The sequence below is a fragment of the Anomaloglossus baeobatrachus genome, chromosome 1, assembly GCF_048569485.1.
Source record: "Anomaloglossus baeobatrachus isolate aAnoBae1 chromosome 1, aAnoBae1.hap1, whole genome shotgun sequence".
In the NCBI taxonomy this organism is placed as follows: domain Eukaryota; kingdom Metazoa; phylum Chordata; class Amphibia; order Anura; family Aromobatidae; genus Anomaloglossus; species Anomaloglossus baeobatrachus.
The window spans coordinates 28322374-28338171 of NC_134353.1; the positions used below are offsets into that span (position 1 = coordinate 28322374).

The 15798-nt window shown below is 46.0% G+C and overlaps 1 protein-coding gene across 2 annotated transcripts in view; it reads right to left on the reverse strand.

Moving 5' to 3' along the window:
• EXOC6B (exocyst complex component 6B) overlaps positions 1-15798 on the reverse strand; it is a 299724-nt gene that overhangs the window by 26429 nt on the left and 257497 nt on the right. For both annotated transcript variants that reach the window (XM_075346201.1, XM_075346210.1), the window contains one exon: positions 7923-8035. In XM_075346201.1, coding sequence (XP_075202316.1) covers positions 7923-8035 — 113 coding nt within the window. The remainder of the gene's footprint in view (positions 1-7922; positions 8036-15798) is intronic.

Consider the following 15798-nt stretch of genomic DNA (forward strand, 5'->3'; position numbering starts at 1 on the left):
ACAATGGACTGCGAGACAGCCTTCCGGGCCCTAAAGGACGCCCTGTCCAGCCCGCCCGTGCTACAGGCAGCCGACTTCACGCGGCCGTTTGTAGTACAGACCGACGCCAGTGACTTCGGCCTCGGTGCGGTGCTCAGCCAGGTGGACTCTGCGAGCCAAGAGCACCCAGTCTTGTACCTGAGCAGGAAGCTGTTACCAAGGGAAGTTGCCTATTCCACGATGGAGAAGGAGTGCCTGGCCATAGTGTGGGCCCTGCAGCGTCTGCAACCCTATCTATACGGGCGCCACTTCATCGTGGAGACGGACCACAATCCCCTCAGCTGGTTGCACACCGTCTCTGGGACGAATGGGCGATTGTTGCGATGGAGCCTTGCGCTCCAGCAATACAACTTCACCATTCGCCACAAAAGGGGCCGTGACCACGGTAACGCAGACGGGCTGTCCCGACAAGGAGAGGTCGCGGACGGGCGCACGGGGGAACACCGGAGTGTGCTGCCCCCTAGCGCCCTCAAAAGGGGGGAGGTGTGAGGCAAATCCCGGGATATGAAGATGAATTATGACTCCAGTCATAATCCCTCATCACTCCCTGGCAGTGCCCCCTCCCTTCTTGTTCTCAGTGTTCCACTTACACCTCCATGGCCATGTCCTGTGATATGGAAATTAGGTGGCTTAGGGACAATGGACACAGGATGACTCCCTGCCGTGACCCTGTAGTGGGGGCTGCTAGCTAATTAGCAAGGCTATGGAACTAGCCAGACAGAACGACTCCAGTAAAAAATGGTTCATATCTCGCAAGCCATATTTCCGATAAATATGGCAACCATAAAAATGGTGTCTCCGCATGCGGACGATGCCGGCACACCCTTTTTATGGGAGCAGGACATTGGGAAATGCCCCAGGCGTGATATCAGCCAATGGGGAACTGGCAGACAGGTCATGAGTCCCCTCGTTCTGTAGCTAAATTCATAGCTGTCACAATGAGAGCGTTGGCGTCCGCCTACGACGCTCCCAGGCAAAGTTATGGCCCATATTCCATGTTGGGATATTGTCCATAACTCAAGCCAGGGGTGGAGCAGTGCTCCCTGTGAGGTCACGAAGGTAGGAGGGGACCTGGATTTGCCCAGGTTGATAACCCTACTTCGGCCATTTTCCAGTGTTCTTTTCGCTGGGGGCACGTGTAGGAAACATCTGTGGGAAGGATCCTAGAAACCTGGGTACAGCGCCCCCCTGTGGCCAGACGCAACAAGGTAACTGCTGGAACTGCGTATGCCTGTTTGTAACCCATGCTTTGATTGTAACTGTACTCTGACATATGTATATTCTGTAGATTCCCTATTGTATATATTGTAGTTTCTAGTGTGCTTTAGGCTGATTAAATTATATAATTAATCTTGGGCTGTTCTGTTATCTCGATCTTGAATCCCACGTCTGTGTGTTCGGCTAATAGTTACCGTAAATCGGTTGGTGGCAGCGAATTGTGCCAAGGATTATTGTGGGGAGGCCAGTGAGATTCGGGGAGATTTTATATATTCCGCCCGCGGAGGTCGGGGAATATATACCTTACTCTCACCGGGGACCCTTCAATAATCGGCATAAGTAGTATAGCGGCCTCCTTGCTTATTGTCGGGCAATTCCATAATTGGCCTGACTATAAGAGGGGCGCTAGAGAGCGCGTCACGTGCTCTGTCTGTCGGTCGGGAGGTATAAAGGAGGGGTGACCCCCACTTGTTACCCCCCGATTGTGACGTACTGGTAGCCAGCGCGGGGGATTTCTGAGTGACCCCCCCGGTGGTTTGTGACAATTTCTATATCTATTACTCAGTAGGTGTCATCTATCTCGCAGTGCCCTGATGATTTCTATCTCTATTACTCAGTAGGTGTCATCTATCTCGCAGTGCCCTGATGATTTCTATATCTATTACTCAGTAGGTGTCATCTATCCCGCAGTGCCCTGATGATTTCTATATCTATTACTCAGTAGGTGTCATCTATCCCGCAGTGCCCTGATGATTTCTATATCTATTCCTCAGTAGATGTCATCTATCCCGCAGTGCCCTGATGATTTCTATATCTATTACTCAGTAGGTGTCATCTATCCCGCAGTGCCCTGATGATTTCTATATCTATTACTCAGTAGGTGTCATCTATCCCGCAGTGCCCTGATGATTTCTATATCTATTACTCAGTAGGTGTCATCTATCCCGCAGTGCCCTGATGATTTCTAGATCTATTACTCAGTAGATGTCATCTATCCCGCAGTGCCCTGATGATTTCTATATCTATTACTCAGTAGGTGTCATCTATCTCGCAGTGCCCTGATGATTTCTAGATCTATTACTCAGTAGGTGTCATCTATCCCGCAGTGCCCTGATGATTTCTATATCTATTACTCAGTAGGTGTCATCTATCCCGCAGTGCCCTGATGATTTCTATGTCTATTCCTCAGTAGGTGTCATCTATCCCGCAGTGCCCTGATGATTTCTATATCTATTACTCAGTAGGTGTCATCTATCCCGCAGTGCCCTGATGATTTCTATATCTATTACTCAGTAGGTGTCATCTATCCCGCAGTGCCCTGATGATTTCTATATCTATTACTCAGTAGGTGTCATCTATCTCGCAGTGCCCTGATGATTTCTATATCTATTCCTCAGTAGGTGTCATCTATCTCGCAGTGCCCTGATGATTTCTATATCTATTCCTCAGTAGGTGTCATCTATCTCGCAGTGCCCTGATGATTTCTATGTCTATTCCTCAGTAGGTGTCATCTATCTCGCAGTGCCCTGATGATTTCTATGTCTATTCCTCAGTAGGTGTCATCTATCTCGCAGTGCCCTGATGATTTCTATGTCTATTCCTCAGTAGGTGTCATCTATCTCGCAGTGCCCTGATGATTTCTATGTCTATTCCTCAGTAGGTGTCATCTATCTCGCAGTGCCCTGATGATTTCAATGTCTATTCCTCAGTAGGTGTCATCTATCTCGCAGTGCCCTGATGATTTCTATGTCTATTTCTCGGTAGGTGTCATCTATCTCGCAGTGCCCTGATGATTTCAATGTCTATTCCTCAGTAGGTGTCATCTATCTCGCAGTGCCCTGATGATTTCTATATCTATTACTCAGTAGGTGTCATCTATCCCGCAGTGCCCTGATGATTTCTATATCTATTCCTCAGTAGGTGTCATCTATCCCGCAGTGCCCTGATGATTTCTATATCTATTACTCAGTAGGTGTCATCTATCCCGCAGTGCCCTGATGATTTCTATATCTATTACTCAGTAGGTGTCATCTATCCCGCAGTGCCCTGATGATTTCTAGATCTATTACTCAGTAGATGTCATCTATCCCGCAGTGCCCTGATGATTTCTATATCTATTACTCAGTAGGTGTCATCTATCTCGCAGTGCCCTGATGATTTCTAGATCTATTACTCAGTAGGTGTCATCTATCCCGCAGTGCCCTGATGATTTCTATATCTATTACTCAGTAGGTGTCATCTATCCCGCAGTGCCCTGATGATTTCTATGTCTATTCCTCAGTAGGTGTCATCTATCCCGCAGTGCCCTGATGATTTCTAGATCTATTACTCAGTAGGTGTCATCTATCCCGCAGTGCCCTGATGATTTCTAGATCTATTACTCAGTAGGTGTCATCTATCCCGCAGTGCCCTGATGATTTCTATATCTATTACTCAGTAGGTGTCATCTATCTCGCAGTGCCCTGATGATTTCTATATCTATTACTCAGTAGGTGTCATCTATCTCGCAGTGCCCTGATGATTTCTATATCTATTACTCAGTAGGTGTCAACTATCGCGCAATACCCAGATGATTTCTATCTCTATTCCTCAGTAGGTGTCATCTATCCCGCAGTGCCCTGATGATTTCTATATCTATTCCTCAGTAGGTGTCATCTATCTCGCAGTGCCCTGATGATTTCTATGTCTATTCCTCAGTAGGTGTCATCTATCTCGCAGTGCCCTGATGATTTCTATGTCTATTCCTCAGTAGGTGTCATCTATCTCGCAGTGCCCTGATGATTTCTATGTCTATTCCTCAGTAGGTGTCATCTATCTCGCAGTGCCCTGATGATTTCTATGTCTATTCCTCAGTAGGTGTCATCTATCTCGCAGTGCCCTGATGATTTCAATGTCTATTCCTCAGTAGGTGTCATCTATCTCGCAGTGCCCTGATGATTTCTATGTCTATTTCTCGGTAGGTGTCATCTATCTCGCAGTGCCCTGATGATTTCTATGTCTATTCCTCGGTAGGTGTCATCTATCTCGCAGTGCCCTGATGATTTCTATCTCTATTACTCAGTAGGTGTCATCTATCTCGCAGTGCCCTGATGATTTCTATGTCTATTCCTCAGTAGGTGTCATCTATCTCGCAGTGCCCTGATGATTTCTGTGTCTATTCCTCAGTAGGTGTCATCTATCTCGCAGTGCCCTGATGATTTCTATATCTATTACTCAGTAGGTGTCATCTATCCCGCAGTGCCCTGATGATTTCTATATCTATTACTCAGTAGGTGTCATCTATCCCACAGTGCCCTGATGATTTCTATATCTATTCCTCAGTAGGTGTCATCTATCCCGCAGTGCCCTGATGATTACTATATCTATTACTCAGTAGGTGTCATCTATCCCGCAGTGCCCTGATGATTTCTATATCTATTCCTCAGTAGGTGTCATCTATCCCGCAGTGCCCTGATGATTTCTATATCTATTACTCAGTAGGTGTCATCTATCCCGCAGTGCCCTGATGATTTCTATATCTATTCCTCAGTAGGTGTCATCTATCTCGCAGTGCCCTGATGATTTCTATCTCTATTACTCAGTAGGTGTCATCTATCCCACAGTGCCCTGATGATTTCTATATCTATTACTCAGTAGGTGTCATCTATCCCGCAGTACCCTGATGATTTCTATATCTATTACTCAGTAGGTGTCATCTATCCCGCAGTACCCTGATGATTTCTATCTCTATTACTCAGTAGGTGTCATCTATCCCGCAGTGCCCTGATGATTTCTATGTCTATTACTCAGTAGGTGTCATCTATCCCGCAGTGCCCTGATGATTTCTATATCTATTCCTCAGTAGGTGTCATCTATCTCGCAGTGCCCTGATGATTTCAATATCTATTACTCAGTAGGTGTCATCTATCTCGCAGTGCCCTGATGATTTCTATGTCTATTACTCAGTAGGTGTCATCTATCTCGCAGTGCCCTGATGATTTCTATATCTATTCCTCAGTAGGTGTCATCTATCTCGCAGTGCCCTGATGATTTCTATGTCTATTACTCAGTAGGTGTCATCTATCTCGCAGTGCCCTGATGATTTCTATATCTATTCCTCAGTAGGTGTCATCTATCCCGCAGTGCCCTGATGATTTCTATATCTATTCCTCAGTAGGTGTCATCTATCTCGCAGTGCCCTGATGATTTCTATATCTATTACTCAGTAGGTGTCATCTATCCCGCAGTGCCCTGATGATTTCTATATCTATTACTCAGTAGGTGTCATCTATCCCGCAGTGCCCTGATGATTTCTATATCTATTCCTCAGTAGGTGTCATCTATCCCGAAGTGCCCTGATGATTTCTATATCTATTACTCAGTAGGTGTCATCTATCCCGCAGTGCCCTGATGATTTCTATATCTATTACTCAGTAGGTGTCATCTATCCCGCAGTGCCCTGATGATTTCTATATCTATTACTCAGTAGGTGTCATCTATCTCGCAGTGCCCTGATGATTTCTATGTCTATTCCTCAGTAGGTGTCATCTATCCCGCAGTGCCCTGATGATTTCTATATCTATTCCTCAGTAGGTGTCATCTATCTCGCAGTGCCCTGATGATTTCTGTGTCTATTCCTCAGTAGGTGTCATCTATCTCGCAGTGCCCTGATGATTTCTATATCTATTACTCAGTAGGTGTCATCTATCTCGCAGTGCCCTGATGATTTCTATGTCTATTATTCAGTAGGTGTCATCTATCCCGCAGTGCCCTGATGATTTCTATATCTATTCCTCAGTAGGTGTCATCTATCCCGCAGTGCCCTGATGATTTCTATATCTATTCCTCAGTAGGTGTCATCTATCTCGCAGTGCCCTGATGATTTCTATATCTATTACTCAATAGGTGTCATCTATCCCGCAGTGCCCTGATGATTTCTATATCTATTCCTCAGTAGGTGTCATCTATCCCGCAGTGCCCTGATGATTTCTATATCTATTCCTCAGTAGGTGTCATCTATCCCGCAGTGCCCTGATGATTTCTATGTCTATTCCTCAGTAGGTGTCATCTATCCCGCAGTGCCCTGATGATTTCTATATCTATTCCTCAGTAGGTGTCATCTATCCCGCAGTGCCCTGATGATTTCTATGTCTATTCCTCAGTAGGTGTCATCTATCCCGCAGTGCCCTGATGATTTCTATGTCTATTCCTCAGTAGGTGTCATCTATCCCGCAGTGCCCTGATGATTTCTATATCTATTACTCAGTAGGTGTCATCTATCCCGCAGTGCCCTGATGATTTCTATATCTATTCCTCAGTAGGTGTCATCTATCTCGCAGTGCCCTGATGATTTCTATATCTATTCCTCAGTAGGTGTCATCTATCCCGCAGTGCCCTGATGATTTCTATGTCTATTCCTCAGTAGGTGTCATCTATCTCGCAGTGCCCTGATGATTTCTATGTCTATTCCTCAGTAGATGTCATCTATCCCGCAGTGCCCTGATGATTTCTATCTCTATTACTCAGTAGGTGTCATCTATCCCACAGTGCCCTGATGATTTCTATATCTATTACTCAGTAGGTGTCATCTATCTCGCAGTGCCCTGATGATTTCTATCTCTATTACTCAGTAGGTGTCATCTATCTCGCAGTGCCCTGATGATTTCTATCTCTATTACTCAGTAGGTGTCATCTATCCCACAGTGCCCTGATGATTTCTATCTCTATTACTCAGTAGGTGTCATCTATCCCGCAGTGCCCTGATGATTTCTATATCTATTACTCAGTAGGTGTCATCTATCTCGCAGTGCCCTGATGATTTCTATATCTATTACTCAGTAGGTGTCATCTATCTCGCAGTGCCCTGATGATTTCTATGTCTATTCCTCAGTAGGTGTCATCTATCTCGCAGTGCCCTGATGATTTCTATGTCTATTCCTCAGTAGGTGTCATCTATCCCGCAGTGCCCTGATGATTTCTATGTCTATTCCTCAGTAGATGTCATCTATCCCGCAGTGCCCTGATGATTTCTATCTCTATTACTCAGTAGGTGTCATCTATCCCACAGTGCCCTGATGATTTTTATGTCTATTCCTCAGTAGGTGTCATCTATCTCGCAGTGCCCTGATGATTTCTATGTCTATTCCTCAGTAGGTGTCATCTATCCCGCAGTGCCCTGATGATTTCTATATCTATTCCTCAGTAGGTGTCATCTATCTCGCAGTGCCCTGATGATTTCTGTGTCTATTCCTCAGTAGGTGTCATCTATCTCGCAGTGCCCTGATGATTTCTGTGTCTATTCCTCAGTAGGTGTCATCTATCTCGCAGTGCCCTGATGATTTCTGTGTCTATTCCTCAGTAGGTGTCATCTATCTCGCAGTGCCCTGATGATTTCTATGTCTATTCCTCAGTAGGTGTCATCTATCTCGCAGTGCCCTGATGATTTCTGTGTCTATTCCTCAGTAGGTATCCTCTATACCACAGTACCCTGATGATTTCTGCTGTTATGTATAGCTCAGCAGGGGATAGGGGGAGCTTCGGGCTTCTATCGCGCTCAGTACCATGATGGTTTCTGCAGGTGTCTTCTATCTCGCAGTACCCTGATGACTTTACCTACCCATGAGCTGCCATATTAGTGTTCCCCGCGCTGCTGACACATAACCTACATCGCGTTAGGTCGGACTTACTTCTCTAGCAAGGTGAGGGCAGTGGTGGGGTTGACCCGCAGGTATTTACAGTTCGGCTGCCCGTAGTCCGCCAGGTACGTCGACCAGTCCCATTTAATGAAAAGATCCAATAGCTGTAGAGAAAGACAGAGACATAATGTGAACACTGCCCTACAATGCCGGGATTCCTCCCGTATCATCCATCCCTTAAAACAAAGATTTATCATCCGGAGGGAGAAGGTGACGGCTGCCGTCAGGCCCAGACCGTCACTACACATAGGTGGAGTCTGTGCCAATTACGAATGCCTGCTTCATCCCCCCGCCCCGTGCTTGGGGAAGTCATCATACCCTTGCCAAATATGCCCACACAATGTGAAGGCCAGGGTGGCAGGCCAGTGTATGATCCAGGACCCATTTCCCCCCACCCCGGTGTCCCTAAGACGGCCGCCGCGTGGAAGACTCCACTGAATAATCCACTTAAACTTTTCACCTTCAAAGTAAAAGGAAAAAAAAAAAACTGCCAAAAACAAACCCCAAGTGCACCGGCATGCACAATGTCAGGGGGGAGGGGATTTCAGTCTGCACCTTCTGGGGAAGATTCCAATACAAAATATGCAAATACTATTAATGCTTTCATTCCTGCCGTCTCCAGCGCGGCCCGGGCCCCGTACATCAGACGTGACGGGACACTCACACAGGAATGTACTCACCCACAGCCAGTGTGAGCAGAGGATTAACATAGCAGCCGAGGACGGGCGGAGGTGACGGCTGTCACTCACACCGCCAAATGCCACAGCCGGACGCCCAGCCACCGCAGACGAGCGGCGTACCACAACCGTGCTTACTGTGAGAGGACGGCAAGATGGCAGAGCCCGCAAGCATGCCATGACACACATACCCTGCACAATACAGACCACTGTACAGAGACATCACAGGACCCCGCACAATACAGACCACTGTACAGAGACATCACAGGACCCCGCACAATACAGACCACTGTACAGAGACATCACAGGACCCCGCACAATACAGACCACTGTACAGAGACATCACAGGACCCGCACAGTACAGACCACTGTACAGAGACATCACAGGACCCCGCACAATACAGACCACTGTACAGAGACATCACAGGACCCCGCACAGTACAGACCACTGTACAGACACCTCACAGGACCCCGCACAATACAGACCACTGTACAGAGACATCACAGGACCCGCACAGTACAGACCACTGTACAGAGACATCACAGGACCCCGCACAGTACAGACCACTGTACAGACACCTCACAGGACCCCACACAATACAGACCACTGTACAGACACCTCACAGGACCCCGCACAATACAGACCACAGACCCCGAACAATACAGACCACTGTACAGAGACATCACAGGACCCCGCACAGTACAGACCACTGTACAGACACCTCACAGGACCCCACACAATACAGACCACTGTACAGACACCTCACAGGACCCCGCACAATACAGACCACAGACCCCGAACAATACAGACCACTGTACAGAGACATCACAGGACCCCGCACAATACAGACCACTGTACAGAGACATCACAGGACCCCGCACAATACAGACCACTGTACAGAGACATCACAGAACCCCGCACAATACAGACCACTGTACAGACCTCACAGGACCCCACACAATACAGACCATTGTACAGACACCTCACAGGACCCTGCACAATACAGACCACTGTACAGAGACATCACAGGACCCCGCACAATACAGACCACTGTACAGAGACCTCACAGGACCCCGCACAATACAGACCACTGTACAGACCTCACAGGACCCTACACAAAACAGACCACTGTACAGAGACATCACAGGACCCCGCACAATACAGACCACTGTAAAGAGACATCACAGGACCCCGCACAGTACAGACCACTGTACAGAGACATCACAGGACCCCGCACAATACAGACCACTGTACAGACCTCACAGGACCCTTCACAATACAGACCACTGTACAGAGACATCACAGGACCCCGCATGATACAGACCACTGTACAGAGACATCACAGGACCCCGCACAGTACAGACCACTGTACAGACACCTCACAGGACCCCGCACAATACAGACCACTGTACAGACACCTCACAGGACCCCGCACAATACAGACCACTGTACAGAGACCTCACAGGACCCCGCACAATACAGACCACTGTACAGACGTCACAGGACCCTTCACAATACAGACCACTGTACAGACCTCACAGGACCCCGCACAATACAGACCACTGTACAGAGACATCACAGGACCCCGCACAGTACAGACCACTGTACAGAGACATCACAGGACCCCGCACAATACAGACCACTGTACAGACACCTCACAGGACCCCGCACAATACAGACCACTGTACAGACACCTCACAGGACCCCGCACAATACAGAGCACTGTACAGACACCTCACAGGACCCCGCACAATACAGACCACTGTACAGAGACATCACAGGACCCCGCACAATACAGACCACTGTACAGAGACATCACAGGACCCCGCACAATACAGACCACTGTACAGAGACATCACAGGACCCCGCACAATACAGACCACTGTACAGACCTCACAGGACCCTTCACAATACAGACCACTGTACAGAGACCTCACAAGATCCCACACAATACAGACCACTGTACAGAGACCTCACAAGATCCCACACAATACAGACCACTGTACAGAGACCTCACAAGATCCCACACAATACAGACCACTGTACAGAGACATCACAGGACCCCGCACAATACAGACCACTGTACAGAGACATCACAGGACCCCGCACAATACAGACCACTGTACAGAGACATCACAGGACCCCGCACAATACAGACCACTGTACAGAGACATCACAGGACCCCGCACAATACAGACCACTGTACAGAGACATCACAGGACCCCGCACAATACAGACCACTGTACAGACACCTCACAGGACCCCGCACAATACAGACCACTGTACAGAGACATCATAGGATGACGGACAAAACAGAGTGTAATTCGGACACTTCAATAGTGTCTTGAACACATGGACCACTGTATGGACACCACATAGGACCCTATAATAAAGCTCAGCCACTATGGTACTGATCAGTGCCGGGCGTACGTCAGCAGCGTGGAGCCTTGCTGTGCACACTGACAGCGCCGGTGCTGGGGTGAAGGGTGGATGATGTGTGTAAATATCTGTGTGCACATGTTGTGCAGTGGGCGCTGAGTCAGGCCGTGCCTCCGTCTTCACCTCTATGTGAACCTACCGTCACCCAGATCTGACCCTGCGCCTGCTCCCGACACGCAGCTACTGATTCATAATAAAGGGCAAATGATCCGGGACTTTCTAGGAGGCGAGGACGGGAATTACATACAGGGAAGGAATATTAATCTGTGGCTGAGAACAAACAGGCGCAGCGCTTCCTCAGTGACACTGAGCACACAAGCGATAACGCCGGCTAAATATAGAGCCATATAGAGAAGGAGCGCGGCTTAGCACCTACATATCTGTGTGCTAGTGCCCTCTGTTATCAGCGATTCCGGTGACCTTCTACCTAAAATACACCGGAGATCAGCAATCTGGTCACAAAAACAAGAAAGTCTGATATCCTGCATCAAAAAGCAAAAAAATTATAAAAGTTCATTGTGTAATTGTGTCACAAAAGATCAGAGGTTCTGGAATATTATATGGGGGGACCGAAGGGGGTCTCCAGACCTCAAGCCACAAGTGCCAGGACACAAGCGCCCACTATTGTGCATGAGCGTGTATATGGCGGGGCCCTACAGAGCGGAAGCATGGTATGAATGAGCAGAGAACCTCTGCTGATTAGACTCGGACCCCATTAGTATACATTGTTCTTGGGGGGCTGTGGCTGCAATATCTACATCCAGGATGTGACATTCCTGTCCTGGGTGACTTGAAATGTGCATGAGCGTGCATACGGTGGAGTCCTAAAGAGCCAAATGCTTGGTATGAACGAGCAGAGAACTTTTGCTGATCAGACCCAGCCCCCCCCTGCTATACATTGCTCCTGGGGGGCTGTGGCTGCAATAACTACATCCAGGATGCTGACGCTCCTGCCCTGGGTGACTTGAAATGTGCACGAGCGTGCATATAGCGTGGTCCTATAGAGCCGAACGCTTGGTATGAATGAACAGAGAACTTCTGCGGATTAGACCCGGACCCCACTGGTATACATTGCTCCTGGGGGGCAGTGGCTGCAATATCTACAATATCTACATCCAGGATGCAACGTTCCTGCCCTGAGAGACTTGAAATGTGCAAGAAAATGCAAAATGCATAAAGTCCACCTGGAAAAGACTATTTCCGGCCAAAGTCCAATTTGGAACCGATCAGCGCTATGGTTCCAATAGATGCATGATGTGCACAAAAGGTGTAGCGGGCGGTCACGCTGCCAATATGGGGCAGAGATGTGCAGGTCTGGAATACAGCAGACTCCCCCGCTATTTGCACACTGATGAGTGGTGGTATGAAGGCGTCCAGGAATAATGAATGTGGAGGGTGGGATAACAGAAGGACAGTGATGAGTGAGGGGCGCAGTGACACCAGCTCACCAGGGCCGCTCATGTCCACACTGCACAGGCCCCCGCTGACCTTTACTGCTCCAGTCGAGGAGGCAGCACTGAGGGAGACAACAAAATAGCCCCGAGTCCTGGCGGAGACTGAAAAGGTGAAGACGAGGGAGCAGCGGCCCGGCCCGAAAACGTCAAAACACACGTCAAATATTACATTCCTGGAGCTGCACCTATGTAATCCACGCCAAGCCAGGAATGTGGGGGCTCTGATGTGGCCATACGTACCGCCATACCGTGCACACCACACAGTCACAAAGGGAGCCACTCACTGAGCGGACAGCGCGCCATATATGTACAGCTGGTATAACCTGGGCATCTCCTGTATATAATTATATATGTACAGCTGGTATAACCTGGGTATCTCCTGTATATAATTATATATGTACAGCTGGTATAACCTGGACATCTCCTGTGTATAATTATATATGTACAGCTGGTATAACCTGGCCATCTCCTGTATATAATTATATATGTACAGCTGGTATAACCTGGGCATCTCCTGTGTATAATTATATATGTACAGCTGGTATAACCTGGGCATCTCCTGTATATAATTATATATGTACAGCTGGTATAACCTGGGCATCTCCTGTATATAATTATATATGTACAGCTGGTATAACCTGGGCATCTCCTGTATATAATTATATATGTACAGCTGGTATAACCTGGGCATCTCCTGTATATAATTATATATGTACAGCCGGTATAACCTGGGCATCTCCTGTATATAATTATATATGTACAGCTGGTATAACCTGGGCATCTCCTGTATATAATTATATATGTACAGCTGGTATAACCTGGGCATCTCCTGTATATAATTATATATGTACGGCCGGTATAACCTGGGCATCTCCTGTATATACAGTATATATGTACAGCCGGTATAACCTGGGCATCTCCTGTATATAATTATATATGTACAGCTGGTATAACCTGGGCATCTCCTGTGTATAATTATATATGTACAGCTGGTATAACCTGGGCATCTCCTGTATATAATTATATATGTACAGCTGGTATAACCTGGGCATCTCCTGTATATAATTATATATGTACAGCTGGTATAACCTGGGCATCTCCTGTATATAATTATATATGTACAGCTGGTATAACCTGGGCATCTCCTGTGTATAATTATATATGTACAGCTGGTATAACCTGGGCATCTCCTGTATATAATTATATATGTACAGCTGGTATAACCTGGGCATCTCCTGTATATAATTATATATGTACAGCTGGTATAACCTGGGCATCTCCTGTATATAATTATATATGTACAGCTGGTATAACCTGGGCATCTCCTGTATATAATTATATATGTACAGCTGGTATAACCTGGGCATCTCCTGTGTATAATTATATATGTACAGCTGGTATAACCTGGGCATCTCCTGTATATAATTATATATGTACAGCTGGTATAACCTGGGCATCTCCTGTGTATAATTATATATGTACAGCTGGTATAACCTGGGCATCTCCTGTATATAATTATATATGTACAGCTGGTATAACCTGGGCATCTCCTGTATATAATTATATATGTACAGCTGGTATAACCTGGGCATCTCCTGTATATAATTATATATGTACAGCTGGTATAACCTGGGCATCTCCTGTATATAATTATATATGTACAGCCGGTATAACCTGGGCATCTCCTGTATATAATTATATATGTACAGCTGGTATAACCTGGGCATCTCCTGTATATAATTATATATGTACAGCTGGTATAACCTGGGCATCTCCTGTATATAATTATATATGTACGGCCGGTATAACCTGGGCATCTCCTGTATATACAGTATATATGTACAGCCGGTATAACCTGGGCATCTCCTGTATATAATTATATATGTACAGCTGGTATAACCTGGGCATCTCCTGTGTATAATTATATATGTACAGCTGGTATAACCTGGGCATCTCCTGTATATAATTATATATGTACAGCTGGTATAACCTGGGCATCTCCTGTATATAATTATATATGTACAGCTGGTATAACCTGGGCATCTCCTGTATATAATTATATATGTACAGCTGGTATAACCTGGGCATCTCCTGTATATAATTATATATGTACAGCTGGTATAACCTGGCATCTCCTGTATATAATTATATATGTACAGCTGGTATAACCTGGGCATCTCCTGTATATAATTATATATGTACAGCTGGTATAACCTGGGCATCTCCTGTATATAATTATATATGTACAGCTGGTATAACCTGGGCATCTCCTGTATATAATTATATATGTACAGCCGGTATAACCTGGGCATCTCCTGTATATAATTATATATGTACAGCTGGTATAACCTGGGCATCTCCTGTATATAATTATATATGTACAGCTGGTATAACCTGGGCATCTCCTGTATATAATTATATATGTACAGCCGGTATAACCTGGGCATCTCCTGTATATAATTATATATGTACAGCTGGTATAACCTGGGCCTCTCCTGTATATAATTATATACGTACAGCTGGTATAACCTGGGCATCTCCTGTATATAATTATATATGTACAGCTGGTATAACCTGGGCCTCTCCTGTATATAATTATATATGTACAGCTGGTATAACCTGGGCATCTCCTGTATATAATTATATATGTACAGCCGGTATAACCTGGGCATCTCCTGTATATAATTATATATGTACAGCCGGTATAACCTGGGCATCTCCTGTATATAATTATATATGTACAGCCGGTATAACCTGGGCATCTCCTGTATATAATTATATATGTACAGCCGGTATAACCTGGGCATCTCCTGTATATAATTATATATGTACAGCCGGTATAACCCGGGCATCTCCTGTATATAATTATATATGTACAGCCGGTATAACCTGGGCATCTCCTGTATATAATTATATATGTACAGCCGGTATAACCTGGGCATCTCCTGTATATAATTATATATGTACAGCTGGTATAACCTGGACATCTCCTGTATATAATTATATATGTACAGCTGGTATAACCTGAGCATCTCCTGTATATAATTATATATGTACAGCTGGTATAACCTGGGCATCTCCTGTATATAATTATATGTGTACAGCTGGTATAACCTGGGCATCTCCTGTATATAATTATATATGTACAGCCGGTATAACCTGGGCATCTCCTGTATATAATTATATATGTACAGCTGGTATAACCTGGACACCTCCTGTATATAATTATATATGTACAGCTGGTATAACCTGGGCATCTCCTGTATATAATTATATATGTACAGCTGGTATAACCT